The following is a 20,940-nucleotide window of genomic DNA, read 5'->3' as shown; positions in this document are numbered from 1 at the left end:
GTACAGTACAACAAATAAGCGACTATGGAAGTGCCCCTGTGGAAGTATTTTAGGGCAGTCTAATGTGTCTGAAATTTCAACATATATGCAGTATAAGTCAGAATATACAACAAGTTTGGAGCGTTCTATCACCGAGCATCCAAATTACATAGCGTTGCTAATTAGATGCAGAGATGGATCTATGGAAAGTAATTATCTGAATTGGGACTCAGCTGATCATGCTGTGGATCAGCCAGAGGTGTGTCAGCAGCTCCCTTTTATCACGAGACACTCTGCAGAGACCCGCCCACTGGCTGGTCAGGGATCCACAGCCCTCCAATCCGCTTCCATAGTGTTTTTCAAATAGCTGCACAATATATCAAATGGAACTATATAACAACAAAAAATGAAAAAATAAAAGATCTCCAAAAAAAAAAGTAGAATGCAGACTAGTCAATACAATGTTAATAAAAGGTAAGAATTTTTTAGTCAAGTTTCTTCTCATGCTTATGCTTTGTATGCATTGTTATGTAACATGTTTTACTTTACCTATCCTTACTAGTTTGATGTGCTTGTACATGTTAAGTTATAGCACTACATTTTTTAAGTTGTACAAAGATGTATAAAGCATGTAAAACACAGCACTCTAGTGCCATCTAATGGACAAAGTATTCACTGTTTTTTCAGACAAAAGTATTGGCACCCTATACCTAATATAAGATCATTATGTCTTGAAATCAGGACTTAAAGGATGTGTTGCAATAAGAATACTTCTGTTAAGAAAGGGGAACAAGACTAAAAGGCTAAAATATGCACAAGAACACAGAAATTGGACTATGGAACAATGGTCAAAGGTGCTTTGGACTGTTGATGGATGGACAACGACACCTGTGCCTTCTGCCAGTTCTGTTGTCAATTCAACACTTGTCTTCTTTCTATTCCTTAAGGATATTATCTTCAAGTATTGCTCATCCTTGTTAGACATCTTTTTGGGTCTTCCAGTCCTGGGCTTGTCAATTACATATGATGTTTCTCTACTTATTGATTATGCTTTGGATACCACACCTTGAAAATCAAGTGATGCAAGCTATTTCACTCAATGTTTTTCCTTCTTTATGCAAGTCAAGGTTGATGTAATAGAAAACACTAATGGAGGCTTTGAGTAAATTGTTGATGCTTATAATGCATCAGAGTAGAAAAATGCAACAGGTCTTTAGACTTTTGCACAGCAGTGTGTGTGTGTGTGTGTGTATATATATATATATATATATATATATATATATATATATATATATCTCACAACTACATTTCATTGCAAAAGGATATATAAGAACAGTAAAAAAAAAAAAAAAAAAAATCATGATCTAAAATAAATAGAATCAAGACTCCATGAAGTCACTACTATCTTAAACTCCAAATGTTTTCCCATGAAAGAATATCACAAGTCTACTCTCTCAGCTGAGTTGAGCAATTGTTTCTGATCCAACAGGATTCACCTGGTGTCGACGTTCCAGTTAATTAGATAATGAGCCATCTGTCGTTTAGTTTCATCATTTACTTTTAGAATTTTAATACTAACTGTTTTCCCAAGTTGTCGGTCAAGTAACAACGTTTTTTTTTTTACGTTTAAGATTACGTTTAAGAACAGTTCTGTGAAATTTCAGTCTGTTTGGCTTTAATAGGCAGAATTACAGAAAAAAGTTCAACCTAAAAAAGACACCAAAAGAAAAGAAAGTCTAGAACAAAAAAAAAACACAGTTTAAAAAAACAAATAAAACAAATTTGTAATCCTTATGCACAATATACACACATATAATTAGCATAATTGATTTTGCCCTACTGTAAAGAAGAAAGTATTTTGCAAAATACAGTGCCAGTAAATATGACTTTATTGAATTGTGTAAAGTACAGTATTCTAGCAATCCTGTCACCATCCAATTTACTGAGCTGCTTTAAATGCACTAGTGTCATATAAATTACAATACTCCCATTATTAAGAACACAAACATAAGAATGTAAATAATAACAAACACATTTATATATATATATATATATATATATATATATATATATATATATATATATATATATATACACACACACACACACACACATATACACACACATTACATATTTAATATTTAGTTAAAAGACACTCAAACTAAGCCATAAGGACACACATGGAAACAAACAGCACCTTTACATATGTATAGCCTCTACATAGCATGGTCCAATACTTCCAATACCTACTTCCAAACAAAATTAGTTTTCTTAGACATATTAACAGTACAGCAGCGAATCCAGGTGAATAGTTATTTTATGACATTTATACTGGATTTCTGTATGTGTTTTCCAGTTGTTTTAAGTGAAAGATGCTCTTACGGATCAGGAAACTATCAAGCTGTGAATAGCCAAATAATACCTGTTCAGAAAAGTAAGCAATAAATATCTCTGCTTCTCCGTTCTAACTTAAAGAGCTCCTGCTGGCCACATCTCTAAAGTGAATAAAGTGGATGGACTTGTCTCAGATTTAATTAAAAGTTACAGACAGTATTATGAAGAAATGTTGTTAGATGTTATTTGTCTCTGCACATTGCAGGTGGCTTAGATCCTGGTTTCCATTTACTCTCTAAGTATATGCTCCAATTTAAAAGTAAACAGCTTGATATTGATGGAGGGTGGACTCAGCTTCATCAAATTCTTGTGTGGCATGCTCCTACAGGCCTTTCACGTCTTCATCATTCTGATCTGATCTGGTAATATAAAGAGATTGTCTTAGAAAAGGAAGGGGGTAGTCATAAATACAATCTTTTTTGTATAGATTGTCCCTGTAACATACATTTCCACTAGGAGGCAATGATGCACATATCAATAGATTCTTATAACCAGGAAACAATTAATAAGTCTTACTATACAGGCGGCTCAAAAAACATTTTCTTCAGAATATGGACAATGAAAATGATTCAGAAAAGGTTTATTTGCACGTTTGGAATATCCAAAACTGCTGTTGCTACTGATACAACCTGAATTAAAAAGTGAAAAGAGTAAGTTTCTGAACATAATGTACTATTTGATTAAATTGCTTTTTTAAACCAACATGTCCATGTTGCCTGTGTAGAACAATGTAAACCTAAAATTGCATGTTTCATTATTTCTTCATACGGCGTGCTGGAAAAACCCAGAAAAACAACAGAAAAAGAGCACACCTGTTGTTAAATTACTACAGAACTGGAACTATGTTCTGGAGACAAAAAGATTTATTGCGGAACACTTTTAGCTATATGACAGATCAACTCATAAACCTATTTATGGCACAGCTTAGACACAGGGATGGAAAATAATTGTGTAAAATGCTACCCTGACACTTTGATCTTTCTAATTGGCTCATTTGTCCTATTCACTGATGTTATTACCTTATTTCTTCTAATCGAGACTAATGCAATTTTTTTTTTTTTAAGTTTACACATTATTGGCAGTAACTAGTACCGATACTGAGGGGGTGACAAATTGAAATGCAATGCTGTTTTTGTATTTGTATTATTTAGGCAGGTAATCAAACTACTGACCATGTCAATCAATTGAGGCACCCTGCACACAACCATGACTTTAAAGCCAATTAAACCAAATGCATATCCATCACCATGCCCTATACTGTCAAAAAGCTCTCCCAATTATGAATTAACTGTCACTCATCCCTGCTTCCTTTTGTCAGCAGAGCCTGAAGATCTCACAGTTGATTATGTATTTATGAAACCATGCCAAAGCCTGGTTGGTCCTTCAATACAAATATGTTTTCCATCCCTGTTTTGCTTTGGGAGAAAATACTAACAATATGGGTTACTAAGGGATTATGGCTCAGAAGAAGCAGGTATGTTGGCTAGCTTGCTGTGGGAGAGACAGGGATCATAATGTGTAAAAACAGAAGGTAGTTGTTATAGGACCAATACTTACTGTGCAATCTGGTCTAAAAGGAGCAAACAATTCAATACAATGAAAAAAAGAAGAAAATGAATGAAGAAGAATGAGATGTAGGGAGCATAGTTGTGGGGGTACATATCCAAAGCACTTACTCCAGTCTTTAACGCCTAGTTTTTTGAAAGGAGAACAATCCATGTCATTTTTACAAAATAAGAAATGGACGACGTAAGCAGCACTGAATATTATTTAGCTGCCTGGTTCTAGCTTTTTAAACACTGGCTAGAGTAAACATTTTGAAAATATGCCACTTAGGGCCAGTTTACACTTGGCAATTATTGCTAGCAATACTGGCCGGCAATAATTGCCAGCACGCAAACTGCTACTGAATTGCCAAGTGTAATATAGTTAGCAAGATTGCTTGCAATATTGCTGAGAGTCAGAGAGGGTCTGACTCGGGAGCAATATTGCCGACAGTTTGTGGACGTGTGATATAATTTTTGTCGTCATTTCAAGATGTCGGCGGGCAAGGATAAGTGTAGCATCGAAGAAGAGGCAATATTGATTGATTTTTTTGAGACTGTAAAGAAGGATGTGCTGTATTCTGAAGTTCCCATCAAATTGAACACAACAGTTTTGTAAAAAATCTTGGTTGTATATACCGTTTTGTTAACTTTTGCTAGCAATAATTACCAAGTGTAAACCCACCCTTAAGAGTTCTTTGACAACAACTATGCACACACCGAATGAATGTCAACATACTTGGGTGCCTGAAGGAAATGTAGACCTAGTTCATGATATCAAAAGCCACAACAACAAAAAAACAATCTTTGACATGTGCTACATGTACTACAATTGCTGTGGCTTGGGCCTGTATCAAAAATTACAACTAAATTAATACCTGACAGTTTCTAAGGTGAAAAAAAAAAAATACTGTTTTTGGAACGTATCACTATTAAGTTCTAAATATCATATAACCTATACAATTATTACATCATGGAACACAGTTACTTAGTTTGTTTGTTTAAGGACACTGCCTCTGAAATGTCTTACCTTGAAGCCAGTCCACACCTTCTTGCAGACCTTCCCCTTTTAGAGCATCACTGGCACTGGAACAAACAAACAAGAGGAATTATACAACATATATGAAAATAGAGTACATGCTAACTGATGCTATGATTCTATGGGCATATTTTCAAAGGGTTTTACTCCAATACTAGAACCAAACAAAAAGTAAAATTCAACAAGCTTGTGCACTACATATATTAATGTTTTGATGTGCAATTTTCAATGCTCTGAAATGCACTTTATTTAGACATTATTGTAAGTTGCAGATAGCTTTATTGCTCACTGGGCACCATTTTGTAAGAAGTGCAGGAATAAAACCACATCAAAGTAACAATAAACTACACAATTTGAGCTTCTTCCTGCAACTATATTCCATTCCTTTAAGACACATATTCATACACAACAGAAACATATTCCATAGTTTCATTCTGTCCAGACTCAATGGGGGATTTCATGGTCAGGGGAACTGGGGGGAAAAACAAGCAGACCAATTAAATGAACAGGCTTCTGTTTACCAGATGTGCCAGGGTTTATCTTTGATGTTCTCAAGACATAGCAATTGAGAAACCTTCACCGAAGACAAAGCATCTCTGAGGTCCATCTTGTTTGCAAAGAACAAAATAGGCATCCGTCGGTGTTTAATATCTAAAACAAAACACACACAAATAAAGGTTCAGAACAGTTTTTAAACAGAATCATGTATCAATTTAGCACAAGAAAAAGTAAAGTGTTGATACTAAACAGCTACACATTTACAAATATTTTCACAACCTACACAGTGCAATCTAAAAAACAGCCACAAAAAGAACACGTCCGGTTGCTTCAGCTGATTTTTCACAAACAGGACTATGTTCTTGTACCGACTACCCACTGCGAAACAGTTTGAAATAACCATAGCAACATCCACCTACACTAGTAGGCTGCTAAGGTGCTTCTGAATTGTGTAGATAATCATGTTACAGAGTGTGTACAGTACAGGTAATAAAATACCAAACCAAAAAACTATTTTACCCGGATGATTTAGGAGGGTATCAAGTTCTTCTTTGGCAACAACCATTCTTAACGTGTCACTGCTGTCAATAACAAATATGATAGCCTGGCCTTCCCTGTGCAGAGGAAACAGAAGAGAACATAGGATAATTTCCCAGGTTACCTGAGCCTTGTGATAACAATTAAATATGTGATTAATGAATTTTACTAAATTACACATTTGTAGAATAGCAACTATTTTACAATTGTGATAATTATTCGGGTGAGACGTAGTTGTAAGTGACTCTGCAGCTGATGCATAGTTCACACACCTTAGTCTCTGTAAGTCGCCTTGGATAAAGGCGTCTGCTAAATAATAATAATAATAATATTATTATTATTATTATTATTATTATTTGTTTATATAATAATAATAATAATAATAATAATAATAATAATAATAATAATAATAATAATAATAATAATAATAACAATAATAATAATAATTAGTTCATGCAGCACTGCAGATACAAGAAAATAACAGAATGACTTAGAATTCCCCCATATATTCAAAGACAGGTTATACAATAAGAGGTTATACAACACATAAGAACGTGGCTATTTTGCCTTCTGTACTACACTCATTTGTGAGAGAAAATGTAAACATGGTCTCTCTGCCTTCAAAAAAGCCTCTATCACTCCCCTCCTCAAAAAACCTACCCTCGACCCCACCTCCCTCCAGAGCTACCGTCCTGTCTCCCTCCTACCCTTCCTCTCCAAAACCCTCGAGCGGACTGTACACCGCCAGCTCTCTGCTTTCCTGTCCAACCACTCTCTGCTTGACCCTCTCCAATCTGGCTTCCGCTCTGCTCACTCCACTGAAACCGCCCTCCTGTCTGTCACCAATTCACTTAAGTGTGCCCGAGCTGCCTCTCTCTCCTCTGTCCTAATTCTCCTCGACCTCTCTGCTGCCTTTGACACTGTTGATCACTATTCTACTGTCATCTCTCGCTGACCTGGGGATCTCTGGCACTGCTCAGGCCTGGTTCTCCTCTTACCTCTCCAACCACACTTACCAGGTAACCTGGCGTGGAGCAACCTCCACACCTCACCCTCTCTTAACTGGAGTCCCCCAAAGGTCAGTCTTGGGTCCTCTTCTGTTCTCTCTCTACACCCGCTCCCTGGGCCCCCTCATCGCATCCTATGGTTTCTCATACCATTTCTATGCTGATGATGCTCAGATTTTCCTCTCCTTCCCCACCTCTGACCCCACCATCTCCTCCCGTATCTCTACCTGTCTGTCTGCTATTTCCTCCTGGATGCACTCGCATCACCTCAAACTCAACCTCTCTAAATCTGACCTCCTTTTCTTTCCCTCCTCCTCCCCCTCCTCTGATCTCTCTCTATCTCTGTTCCTCTGGAATCTACCACACTCTCTCCCTCTTCCTCCGCTAAGAACCTCGGAGTCACCCTGGACCCCTGCCTCTCTTATTCCCAGCACATCTCCACTGGCACGCACTTGCCGATTCTTCCTGAGCAACATCCGAAGAATCCGACCCTTCCTCACCAACTATGCTACCCAGCTCCCGGTCCAGGCCCTGGTACTCTCCCGCCTAGACTACTGCAACTCCCTCCTGGCTGGCCTCCCTGCGTCCGCCACCCATCCGCTCCAGCTCATCCAGAAATCTGCTGCCCGCCTGGTGTTCTCTCTGCCTCGCTTCACCCACGCTACTCCACTACTCCGCTCGCTCCACTGGCTCTCGATCACCACTCGCATCCAGTTCAAGACTCTTGTACTAGCCTACAGATGCCTTGACCAGACTGCACCCAGCTACCTCCAGACCCTCATCTCTCCCTACACCCCCACTCGACCTCTCCGCTCCGCCTGCACTAGAAGACTGGCTCTACCTCCGCTACGCTCCCCTGCCTCCAGAGCCTGCTCCTTCTCCACCCTTGCTCCGCAGTGGTGGAATGACCTTCCTACAGATGTCAGGACTGCCCAGTCCCTGACCACATTCCGGCGCCTCCTTAAGACTCACCTCTTCAAACAGCACCTGTAGAACTCCTCTGTTTGTATCCTGGGACACTATCACCCTTCATTTAAATGTGCTTTATTTTGCTCTTATCTGACCCCTATTTTACTGCATTTAATCCTGTACTTCAGAATACTGTAATCTGCCAAATGTTTAACCTGTAGTATTTTGTATTTAATCATATCCTGATGTAACTATCACTATTTAATCATATCCTGATGTAACTATCACTATTATCTGCTGTATTATTGAATTGTGTGTTTTGTCACACTTGTACTTTGCTTGAACAAAAGTTATTGTATTTTTTGCTCTTATTGTATTACTTGTATTGTAACACTTGAAATGTATTTGCTTATGATTGTAAATCTCCCTGGATAAGGGCGTCTGCTAAGAAATAAATAATAATGGTCTTGCACGTGAAGAGGTCTAGAACCTCCAGTCCCAGTATTAACTTAAATGGATACAGGGATTGAGAAGGATACTCTATAATTGCACTGGAACTAACCCTTATAATGTACAACAGTGACATCAAGGGGTTCTACAGTGTAATTCAAGTATAATCCCCCCCCCCCTTTTTTTTTACTTTTTTTTAGCATTTTAATGGTGTACACAAATGCTATTCTGTTCTGATGAAAATGTTATGTAATGTAAAACTTACTTATAATAATGTTCCCAGAGGTTTCTGTATCTTCCCTGGCCAGACATATCAAAAACCGTGAACGATAAGCTGGGGAGAAAAATAATAATATGATTAGATTTCTATACAGACAATGAATGCATTGATTAAAATAAGCAAGCAAAAAAAGAATGACATACTCAAGAAGATACAGCCAAGGCCACATTTAAACAGTCCAAGCTGATCTAATCAATTATTGTACCACTACTCTATGGCTACATACACACACAATGCAGTTGGCTCGACAACCATATTTACAAACGACACTCACTGTGGTTGTTTGTTGTACACACACACACACACACACCTTTCATTACTGAAGTGAGTGACTCCGGTTAAACAAACCACTGAACTCGGGCCATCACTACACGCCGATCGTGAGGTTTTGTGTGACAGCATGGAGGCTGAGTTTTTATTTATGCTTTTGGAAGAAAGTACAGTACGTAATCGATCGAGAGCTTGTCAAGCACAGCTGTGCTCTTTTCTGCAAAGCCAGCGGAGACGCCGTTTTGCATTTTCTGCACTGCTAAATACAGCCGTGACGATCTGCAGCACCATGACGGCTGATCGAAACATTTGGACGATCTTCCAACCAGAAGGCTGGTGGGAATGACTTGAATTCCAAATGATTGGATTAAAAATGTACGCATGTCTAAGGAGTAGTACATGCATCTTTGTCATTTACTGAGATTTTTCCTGGAGTGCCAAAACACACAGATGAGACGTTCGGTATGGATGAAAAAATGAGTTGCGGGTCACACTGTGGAGTTTGGGGATACCAATTGTCCCATATTGTTTTATTTTATGTTGCAAAACCAAAAATATATATTTCTTACAACAAAATATTATACAACTGTACTTTGATTAAATAAAAAAAAAAATATTATACTACTATTATTAATAGTACTATTATTACTATTCATCAATATTACAAAATCAACTTGGCTCATCAGGCACCTATGTATTTTTTTAGCCATGTTTATCACACGGTCTGACAAACAATGACATGTGGTTGTAATACACACACAGTTAGTGCGCATTAACTAATCAAACTAAATTAATAGCCGCACTCGATACTTGCTCTGAACAGGATTAACTAGTGCGGTTGTCGCTGCCCTTTGTGACCGAACTGTGTGTGTATACAAACTGTATTAAGAGCCAAAGGAGACCTTACAACCACATTTAGTGTGTGTGTGTATACGTAGCCTAAGAGAACTGTTGAAATCAAGATTCTACAAAGTCTATTCTCGTGTATAAAAACTTTAAATAAATACAATTTATATATAAAATGTTTCTTGCCAGCTGTGCAATTTTCAGTTCTAAACTCCAGCGGACTGTTTTCCGCTGTTTTTTGTGACTGCTCAAAATGTGTTCTTTTTAAAAATGTTACCTGGAAGTCTTAAACTTCTCAATGCTGAAGCCAATGGTTGGAACTATGTCTTGTGTTTGCGCCTGTAAACAAATAAAGCACAATATTACACAGTTGACATAAATTCAGTTTTAAGTGTGCAAGTTGTGTGACCTTGGATAGACACATTTTAAATTAGCCTATAATACAGTACTCCAACTATATAGTTTTGTACTTAAATTACTGGTTCAATTAAGGTTCAATGTTAGGAGTAGAATCACATAATACAGTTGTGTACTGAATGTGACCTTCAGCTTATGGTGTCTCTCAGTGATTTTACTGTCTTGATTAAGCTTTGTAACTTGTTCTAACACAGGCATCTTTCCACAGTATGTTATATTTAGTGATGTTAACAGAGTCAGTAAGTCACCCCTAGGGGAGAAACATCAGTGTGATGAATACAGAGGGTGGCTTTATTTAGGCTACATTTTAAATCATTAAAATAGTTACATAAGAAATAATAAATCAACACAACATATTCAAAACATTACACAACAATGCACTACCAAATGTGAAGATGAATTCTTACATTTGAAGGTTTTAATTTATTAATGATGGTAGTTTTGCCACTGTTGTCCAGACCAAGGCACAGCACATGAACCTCTTTCTTCTTTATGCCCAGCCACCCAGCAAGCTTGTCAAAAAGCCCCATGGCTTTCTGCTCAGTAGCACACCTATTAAAACATTGAGCAGGTTTTTATTTATTTATCATACACATGAAACATGGTACCTGTAAGCGACAAAGGCAGAGCATAACCCTGATAGATAGTACGTGCACAGCAATACCTAAGCGGATTAAACTGCTGCAAATGGTGAGCATCCTGACACAAAAGCAGATTTGCCACTTAAGATCAGCGCTCTCTTTATCCAGGGATTTCAACCCAGGAAAAAAAAAAAAAAAACAGGGTGACATGGGGTACCAAGGGAAGTCCGTTTTATGTTAGGCAGAGGCCAAATAGGTTCTTGTAATTGGATCAGGACATCCCGTTGAGCTAGTAACATTGATGTTGATAGGAGTTCAGTAAACCACCCCTGAAGGAAAACAGGATGTGGTGGTTTTAAGACCTACCACTTATCATTAAAACTGACCCCAATAGGTATGACACACACAAAACAAATTTTGGCTTTATTTTGCAGTGTTTAGTTGTCGCCTGTTAAGTCACTTAAGTGGTTATTTTTAATTCATGTAATGCTCTTTTTAACCTTTTAAATCAAATGTAACTGGTTTCAGTTCTGTCTTTGGCTTGGATAAGTACTCATACAGTACATAAATAATATGTACTGAACTTGCTGGACAAAACAGTACCTACTACATATAAGTGTGTTGGCATTGGCATATATGTACTATGCTTTTGTAATAATGTGAGAGGCCAGATGAAGCTGCAGTACCTGCCTATATATGAAGGTGATGAGACTCGTTCCTTCGTTTGGCAACGCTTAATTGAATTGTCAACTGATACCAACCTTTCATCGGAACATAATGTTCCATGTGTTAATTCTCACCTAAATACAGAAGCTATCGTTTGTTATATTAAGTGCGTCTTGCATATTATCTCGATTACGTTCGTCTTGCGGCAAACATACAGCGTCTGTCTGGAAAATTCACATTTTATTACAACATATTGCTAATGCGACGCTTCGTATTTTTATTATTTTTATTATTATTATTATTATTATTATTATTATTATTATTATTATTATTGCTGACAGCATCTGTAACAATTGTATGAACAGAGGTTTGGTTTCTCTGAGTAATAACATTAATGTTGCCATTTAGTTTTGTTTGTAATAACGATCATTAAATTTACTTAACTTACCCTGGCCTTCAAGATTTCAGCTGCTCTGGAGCCTCGTTATTTCTTGCCTCACACAATCCGAACTTTGCTGTGTGTATATCGCCCGGCTTTGCAGACTAATCTCTCCTCACTAAACCGTGAATAATTACCAGTCAATCCGCTCTATGATGTCACACATGAAAACCTCTATTTGTGTTAACGGTATCTTTCAATGTTCATAAAAACACAAATATAAATAGTGCCTACAACGAAAGCCTGCAAATGTATTTACAGTCTGTTGCTAAGGTGATCAGAACAAAGATCCGCGCTCCAGCGACACCCTCTGGCAAACTAAAAAACGAAGGGTTTTTTGAACAAGATACTGTTATGGTCTTATTAATAAATGATGTGTAACAGTAGAATGCAGCCACATGTTCAAACTACGTTTTTTAAATAGATACATTTTTAGTTGACTTGGCATCTTTGACAGACACACGAAAAAAAATTAGAAACTTGAGATATCCCACATATCTGTCTGAACGGGCTGTCACAAATTATCTTTTGTTATGCAAACTGAATGAGTCAACTGTCACAATGCGCAAGATGGCAAATGTGATTTGAATAAGAGGGCGGTTTTACACTTGATTAAACAACAGTGCATCACGGCCACATCTCTGCAGTGCATCTCATCACTTACATTATTTACAGGGTTGACTTACAGGATAACATTTTAGAGGGCCTGCCAAACAGCTTTGTTCTTGATGTGTATTGATCTTGAGCAGGAATGATAAATGTGATAATTAGCCCTTAATGATTACTGGTTAATCAATGTATGCAGTGTTTATATAGGGTGGGTCCTTGAGATTGTATGCTTGTTTAAAGAGAAACCTAGAGCAAGACTGAGAACACTATGTAGTGCAATGTCATAGTTGAGGTCCCATTGATTTGATAATCAGCACTCTTTCTATATAGTGCAATGTGATAGTTGAGGTCCCATTGATTTGATAATCAGCACTCTTTCTATATAGTGCAATGTGATAGTTGAGGTCCCATTGATTTGATAATCAGCATTATTTCTATATAGTGCAATGTAATAGTTGAGGTCCCATTGATTTGATAATCAGCACTCTTTCTATATAGTGCAATGTCATAGTTGAGCTCCCATTGATTTGATAATCAGCACTCTTTCTATATAGTGCAATGTCATAGTTGAGGTCCCATTGATTTGATAATCAGCACTATTTCTCTGGAGGAGGATCAGCATCAGCTTAACAGCAAGAGAGTGACTGGTCTTCTCAGAATGGTAAGTAACCAGTACAACTGGCTGGCACCCATCCTGGTGGCTTTCCAGTTATCACTATTGCTTCAGAACAGGTATGGTAGCACAAGACAGTCTTAGAGCATGGCTTGCAAACAGAGATGTCTTTCACCTAGTGTGTTACCAGATATCATCATGTTGTAAAATGAAAATACGTTCTTTCAAAACTGCACATCTAAGATCTATCATGAATGGATGTGTGTGGCAGAGAACATTCATGGCATTTTTTTGATAGCTACAATTACTTTAAGGATCATCCTGACATAAAAAAATTGAAACATTCTCTTTTGAAAACGAAAAGACTCTTCTTGAGACTCTACACTCGTATATCTGTCATACTCCACCTGGCAATTGTCTGGCAAATGAGATGAAAGGGCTACAACACTGAATGTTTTCCCAATGAGTTATTTTTTTTGTTGTTGTTGTTACTATGAAAAATACATTTCTGGAAATCTTTTAATGGTAACCATTACAAGAATCTTTACATAACATCAAGGATAAACATAACAGTCGTACAGTTTTAATATGAAGCGTGCAACATATTGCAACAATCAACAGACATGCTGCTCCAAACCCTCGACAATGGACAAGACTCACCTGTTTTCACTCGACTGACTTAGAGCTAAGCATTGTGGGCTTCAATAGCAGCTCATCCATGTTTTGTGCAGTCAGTGTATGATTATTATGTGATTTTAACATACAGTAGTACATGTTGTGGTTTATTTTGCACACCACATCGTGCCACCTCTTGTAATTCGGTTTAATTCCTGCAAGGATCCTAAAGAGAAAGTACAATCCATGCTTGCTTGTACTCTTCCAATTATGGCTGGTTTACTGAAAGACTGTTATGGTAAATAAATACTCACAAGTCAGATACTATAGGTAACCACCAGAACTATAACTTTTATTTGCAAATAAATATCTTCATAAACAGGCGCATATAGTCTGTAAGACCTGACAATGCCTCTTTGGAAATTATAGAAAAATAAAATACAAGAATTATAAGTAACTTGTACTTTGTACAAAAAATCTCATTACATTGCTCAGCAGTAACAAATGCTAAACACCAGTTCCTATGCATTCATTGTCTTTGCATACTGCCATGGCTGTGAGAGCTCAGCCAGTCTCTAGCTTTTACCTGGGAAGGCGTGCTGCACATGTAGCTGAACACATCTTGAGAGAGTTTTGTTGTTAAGAGGTACACGTGTAGGTGCTGCATGGCAAATATATGGCATCCTTTTTTTTTATTGATCCCCAGGCTCTTTCTCTCTTTTCTCTTCTCCCGCTATTTTCTTTACTCCATTTCCCAGAATAGATTTCGCCATGAACCCTATTTATTTTTTATTTTTTGGCATGGGTGCAGTTCACCCATTTCCCCTCCAGAGGGCTTATCCAACCCAAACATGGCAGCAAATGGCCCATTGTTAAGAATGAGTGAGAATGGGGGGCATTGGCCTTGCACCACACTGTGCTTTCTCGTCATTTTCTACAAGCAACTCACATTTTAACCTTATGAACTCACAATACATTGTTTCAAAAGTTACTGCACAACAACCAGTTCACAGATATTGTACAACTCAAATTGCTTTCTAAATTACCCAGTACAATGTGCTGTTCCAACACGACCCCTATAGCACAGGTAGTTAATATGAGAGGGGCTAAACTAAACTAGCATAGTTTGGGATTAAAACCCTTATTTTCCCCTGTGAAACTGCATTCTAGCTTAAAACTCAAAACTGGAGTGTCTGGGGTCAAAATGACTCTACTGTTAAATATGTCTATTTGAATTAAATAAAGACTGTTGAGCTTTTGCTTAAAATGCATGCGTTAAATAAAGCAGTAATTAAAGAACTGAAAAACATAATCAAAATTGACTAGGGTTTTCACATACAGGACTTCATACATATAAATATCAGGTTAAGATAATAATTGGTAAATGGATTATACACTTAAAAGTTGACAACATTCAGTAGTTCTTATTTAAATTGGCTGTTAATAGTTTCAAGTATCACCATACCAGTTATCCTGGGAAGTATTAAAACAAAGAAGAAGAATACCCCATGACTCTTAATAAACTATAAAATAATTCTTATATTAAGGACAATCGTTTGATTGCACATCTGCTATTAGCAGCTACATGGTCACTAAACATGAAAAGTAAAATGTATATTAGAGTATGTCCCCAGATATACTATACCATTCTAAATGTAGTAATACTGCTGTATTATGCGGTCCTACAACCGTGAAATATTATTTAAAGTGAAAAGCAGTCATCAAGTCTCCTTTAGCTGGATTGGATCTCCTTCCAGTCTTTAAAATAGTCTTATTTAATAGATTATTGAGAGCATCTTTATTGGAAGTCAAAGGAAGTCACTTTGTGTACTTCATATCTGAAAAATGTACTAGATGCACAAGCTGTCGCAAGTCTTCCAATTCAAATTGCTGAGGCACAGGACATGGCTTGTTGTCTATTTTTCATACATGAAATCCATTCTCTTGTATGTGCATCATCTGCAACCTCAATGTCTGTATACTGCTCACTATTCTTCTCTGGTGGCCAATTAGTGTGACTCCAATCCTCCTGACGTCACTGGAAAAGGAGAAGAAATCACAAGAGGTTAAACATCACTGCTTACAAATGCACACGAGTTCTGGGAGTGCCCTACCCTCCCGGAAGCAGGACCTCAAGTGAAAGACAACAGGTCAAAATCCACTCTATATGATGTGTGGGTCGAAGTTAATTCCACTTGTTATTAGGGTAGGAGCGTTTGTGATAGCTCATTCTTTGCAAGGATCGGTGGTGCCTGTCCCTGGTCCTGCTTCTTTATAATGAGGACTTGTGTTTGCACTTTTCCTCTAACAAATCATTTCTTGCAGACCTGACTGCTACTACAAAAAAAACTATTCAGCCAACAGTGATGTCCTGGAGCTGCCTTGGATATTGAGTAGGGAACACATGATGACAGAGGCTGCCTCAGCAGATGCTGTTATACAATACACTGAGCAATTTCTTCTGCTTGTTTTTTACATAGATATACTGTACAGTATTTTATACACCATACTCCACCATACTCACCATACTCCACGCAATCCTATTTACCCAGCTGCGATCCTACTAAATATCTTGGTATTCCTGAATCGACAATCATTCAATCTTTAAACACATGCAAACAATCTGAATTAATAAACCATTCGACAAGCGTTGTGGTGCCCTAAATCTGATCCTTTCAATATCATGAGCAATGCAGAATGACTGGATGTGAAATATCTTCTTCAATGGGGTCTGCCAAGACATTATGAGACACAGAGCTACAGAGTGAAGGAGGAAAGTGGATAGCGAGAGGACGAGAGGTTGAGAGAGCAGGGTCGTTTCAATTTTGAAATGTTAAGGGCCACAGTGTGCTTTGAATGCAGTAGTGTGGCCTGGTGTTTAAGTTCACTTACTCAATGCTCATTCTTGAAACAGAGTCCAGTGTAGTGAAGCCTGCCGCCATGAAGTTGTTCTTGTACTGGCTCATCTTTATTGAGTCCAGCCAATCACCAATAGAGATAAACAAGGGGTATTCTGGGACATCTCCAGGGGATTCTGGAAAACTATACAAAAAAAAAAATATATGTATATATATATATATATATATATATATATATATATATATATATATATATATATATATACACAGGAGTTGGAAAGACTTATTTCTCCTGGGCCCTCCCCAGTGGTATCAGACTCAATACATACTGAAGCACATCCCAGGTTTACTAAAGATGGCTTTGTACTGTATTGAAGAATACACTTTCAATTCAAATTCCTCTCACCTACACATGTTTGCCTTCCGAATTCCTCAGTTAACTTATCAAATCTAATGTCACACTTGCTGCTGTTCTTTTTATTTTATGTATGTATTTATTTTGTGTACAATGTTTCTACACAGTACTACTGTATATCCTATGATTTAGTGTTTAAAGTCAGGCCTAACCCTTGCACATCCTCCACCAGCGTCTGCAGGCTGCTGGGGTTGCGGATCAGCTTGTCCAGAAAGCTCACAAGCTCTGTGAATTTGGGCCGGTGGCTCCTCTCCTTCTGCCAGCAGTGCAACATGAGCTGGTGGAGGGTAACTGGGCACCCCATGGGGGCAGGAAGACGGTACCCTTCTTCAATTGACAAAATCACCTGCAGAGACAATGGGAGAATAAAAGGGCCCAGTTATAAGAGACACCCAGACTCCCAGTACAAAATCATGACACCCAGGGCTGATTCATTGTCACGCAAGAAAAATGTGTTTGTGTGATTTTTTTACCCCCAAACCTTATTGCAAATCAATTGAAAAAACAGAAGTGTTATTGACGCTGTATACTAAGCAGAAAGGTGCAGAAAGAGAAACAAGAACACATGATGCGTGACATCATTACTCAGCTTAGTAAACAGGTAACAGCTCACGTGCTGCGACAACATGTCATGTTTTATGAACAGAAATGTAAAGAAATAAAGTACCTGATTTTTTTTTGCTCTGCATGAACATTGTACTGATAGAGTATGATGCAGGATCAGGTGTGTCTCACTAGAGGTCACTAGCAGCACATTGCATGGGTTCTAGCTTTCATACCTGCCCGACAAAAACAAAATACCTTCGACCGCAGCCTTCAGAATGAAAAAATTAAGCATCGATCAACTTTGTTCACAAAGGTCCCTGTTGTGCCAGTATCCACAAACAGCAAGACATCCTGGCAGGACCTCCCATGTAATTAGTGCGTGTGCATCTGAGAGGTCCTCCAGGTTTCTAGGACTGTTTGCCAGGGAGCTGCTTGGGTATTCCAGCATCTGATGTTAATTGAATGTGTTTTTGTCTCTGATCTCTACAGTTGGGCCTTCTCTCTTAGGGACCTCCAGGTAGGGAAAAGGAATTAAGACAATGCATCATGCTGTCAAGGCACCTGAATGCAAACTAGCTGAAAACACTTCTGTTGTGCCCCAGAGCAATATCATTTAATATTTTTTTTATTTTCTGTCCAGCTCTTCTTTGTCCTCTGACCCCTCCAAAGCTGAATCCACCAAGCCTCAAAATACTTGTTAAAAGTTTCTATCTACAGTCCTAGCTAGGGGTAATCACAGCAAACGCTTCCACCAGGCTGCCTAGCTAATGTGTCACAGCCCTGCTCTGAGTTCAATTCACTTGACTTGGACTGGGTAAGTATAAAGGACATGTTATTTTCCCCAATGTGTCACAGCCCTGCTCTGAGTTCAATACACTTGACTTGGACTGGGTAAGTATAAAGGACATGTTATTTTCCTCAAAGGTGCCAATTACTACCAGCAGCACTTCTCATGTATTGATATACATACCAATCGAAATGAAACTCCAGGAATATCATTACAATATCAAGTCAACAACAATTGCTTTTATATTGCGCTTTGTCATTTGCAGAAAACTATTTGATCTGACAGTGACTAAGGCTTGCTTGCAGTTGAGAATTGGAATATATGCTAGGTCCTGTTCACTGGACTGGGTAACTATTTGACATCCATACATGTTACTGTGTTTTTACTTGAATCTTTAATGCCAAAATACTAGGGCAAAGGGTTAGGGTTAGGGTCTTCTGTCTTTTAGAAAAGCCTGCCAATGCAGTGTGTTGAGTAGTCTTAGAGAACTGCACCTGATCAAGCATATGAGTATAATATTTATATCAGATATTACTCAAGTACTACACTGATCTTACTGCAACTGCTAACAAATAATGTAGTACTTGGTTACACTCAAGTAGTAATCTATGTACCACTGATAAGCACCATGTTACTTATTAAGCTTGGTACTACTGCTGGTAAGTCTTACTACTGCCAGGTTACAGTAGTCATACAGCAGCAGGTTGGCAGTACAGAGACACCTCTCAGTGTTGTTATGTTTGTACACCTTCATTTTGGTCACACATGGATTAAACAAAGCTGTAGGTTTCGTCTTGTTAAAACAGCAAACATGGGGTTGATTTAACTAACCAGGGATTCTATCGCGTGGTTTTCATTGTAGTAACTTAGTAAGGGAGTATAAACAGTACATGAGCTGTCTCTCAGGACTCGAGGGCCGTGCCCGATCTATTGGTGAGTAATTAACTTAGCTCTGAATACTATACCAATCACAATGCCGCCAGGATGCTATTAGGATTACAATGTACATTCACCTCTCCTCACCTTTGACTTGAGACTCATCCACACCTGGGCTTTATAGGATGCTCTGATTTAAGAAGCAGGTAGTAGCTGCATTCAAACTTTAGGGGCAGCAGGAGAGGCATCTTGCTACTTAAAATTTGACATCACACATTCCCCAAACATATTGAAGAGGTGATAGGAGCTGGCGTTGTTGTCCAAGTCTGTCTAAAGCAAGCAGCAGGAGGTCAGACCAACTGCTGTGTGGAACAACAAACACCAAAGGCAATGAAATGATTAAATACCAAGGAAACATCCCGAGGCAGTGAAGGTGTTGTAAACATATTGGAGCCAGACTGCAAGAAGTATGCTCAACTTGAGAGAGCAATATGAACTCAAGTTCAGAGGAAACGATAAAGGCGTTTAGTTTTGCTGCTTTTCCATTGTCCAAAACTATTCCTTTGTGGAGATTCTAGTTTTTCAAAGAACTCTTAATTCAAGTAAATTTGACCTTATATGGATTTTGTCACTCGTAGACCTCATACAAGTATCCAATTTTTTTAATGTTTACATAATGTGTGTGTGTCTTTTTTATCCAGGAAAATGTGAAGAGATGCTAATTCATATGAGGTCAGGTGTACTGTTTTCTGTCCTGCAAAGTACTGGTCAGAAACTTTCACCTGCATTCATCTTGTTTAGTAAGCAGATGAAGATACATATTTTGCAAAGGTTCAAAAACATTGTAAGTGCAGAAGTTGTGTTCAAAAGGGAATTTCAAAATCTGCAAATGAGCTGATGCAGTGCAGTTCAGCACTAGGCAGAGATGAACAGAATGTCACTTGACACTGTCCTCCCTTTACACTTCTGTGGAGTCTCCGCTCTGTTTCATCTGGATTAAACACTTGTCAGGGTCAACAACTGTATGTGCTCCCCCTGGTGGAAACCAGATTATTATGAACAACAATAATGTATTCAAATTTCCATGTAATAAAATGTCCCTGTCAAATTGTGACATGTTTATAGCACAGATTATAGGTACTGATGCACACGTATAGCTGCCCTCCAGCAATATTGCTCTACACAAGTTTTTCATATAGTTCAGGAGGTTGGCCGAGGTCCCTGTCTTTAATCTATTTGTGCTACTGTCTGGTTATGATTTATGACTGTCACTGTTTCTCTACTCCACTCTCCTCTTCTGCTTCTTGAAAAGGATGATTACTTTAGGCTTCAGCGGTACCAGCTCAATGCAAGATAGTCTGCTGCTGTGGGTGTGAGGAGGCAGGCTGGGAAAACAGACAATCTCAACCGCCATGCTGCTAAAATAAACTACCCGATTACGGGTTAGGAAATAAGGTTATTACAGACCAATGCTGCAATTTAATACAGAATCATGTCTAGACTAACTGCACGGATTATACTGTAATAGCACAGTAATTATACATATGATTGTGTACTTACAATGCAAACACATGATTATTAACAAAACAAACAAACATTGGCAGTTGTTTAGAGTCTTTTGTAATACTGTATTTACACATGTAATGGTGTGATTGACTGTGTAATTACAATGTAATTACAGTGTACAGTATTCATGTATTGTAATGTTAGCCATATTTTTAAATGTATTTACAATGATTTTTGCTGATAATACTACCAGCAAAGC

General features: G+C 38.1%; 2 protein-coding genes across 5 annotated transcripts in view; both read right to left on the bottom strand.

Annotated features, from left to right (window-relative positions):
- Positions 1-1,737: 1,737 nt before the first annotated feature.
- On the bottom strand, positions 1,738-12,565 carry LOC117405807 (ADP-ribosylation factor-like protein 6). 4 transcript variants are annotated; one of them, XM_059030323.1, is made up of 8 exons: positions 12,543-12,565; positions 10,578-10,722; positions 10,031-10,092; positions 8,623-8,691; positions 5,974-6,068; positions 5,478-5,607; positions 4,948-5,003; positions 1,738-2,732 (listed from the first exon to the last, which is right to left on the bottom strand). In XM_059030323.1, the coding sequence occupies exons 2-8, from the start codon at positions 10,698-10,700 to the stop codon at positions 2,707-2,709; spliced, it is 561 nt and encodes a 186-aa protein (XP_058886306.1). In that variant the 5' UTR covers positions 10,701-10,722; positions 12,543-12,565; the 3' UTR covers positions 1,738-2,706. The 4 variants fall into 4 exon arrangements, with proteins under 4 accessions (XP_058886306.1, XP_033865069.1, XP_058886305.1 ...); XM_034009178.3 differs by lacking the exon at positions 12,543-12,565 and adding an exon at positions 11,866-12,196; XM_059030322.1 differs by lacking the exon at positions 12,543-12,565 and adding an exon at positions 10,835-10,857.
- A 1,100-nt stretch (positions 12,566-13,665) lies between these two features.
- Positions 13,666-20,940, bottom strand: part of LOC117405806 (ephrin type-A receptor 6-like) — a 210,649-nt gene continuing 203,374 nt past the window's right edge. The window contains exons 15-17 of the mRNA XM_059030320.1: positions 17,119-17,312; positions 16,586-16,735; positions 13,666-15,731 (exon numbers count right to left, since the gene is read on the bottom strand). Of these exons, the coding sequence (XP_058886303.1) occupies positions 15,617-15,731; positions 16,586-16,735; positions 17,119-17,312 (459 nt within the window). The 3' untranslated portion in view covers positions 13,666-15,616. The remainder of the gene's footprint in view (positions 15,732-16,585; positions 16,736-17,118; positions 17,313-20,940) is intronic.

Source organism: Acipenser ruthenus, chromosome 9 (genome assembly GCF_902713425.1).
Source record: "Acipenser ruthenus chromosome 9, fAciRut3.2 maternal haplotype, whole genome shotgun sequence".
NCBI lineage: Eukaryota > Metazoa > Chordata > Actinopteri > Acipenseriformes > Acipenseridae > Acipenser > Acipenser ruthenus.
This window is presented reverse-complemented; position numbering and strand designations above follow the sequence as displayed.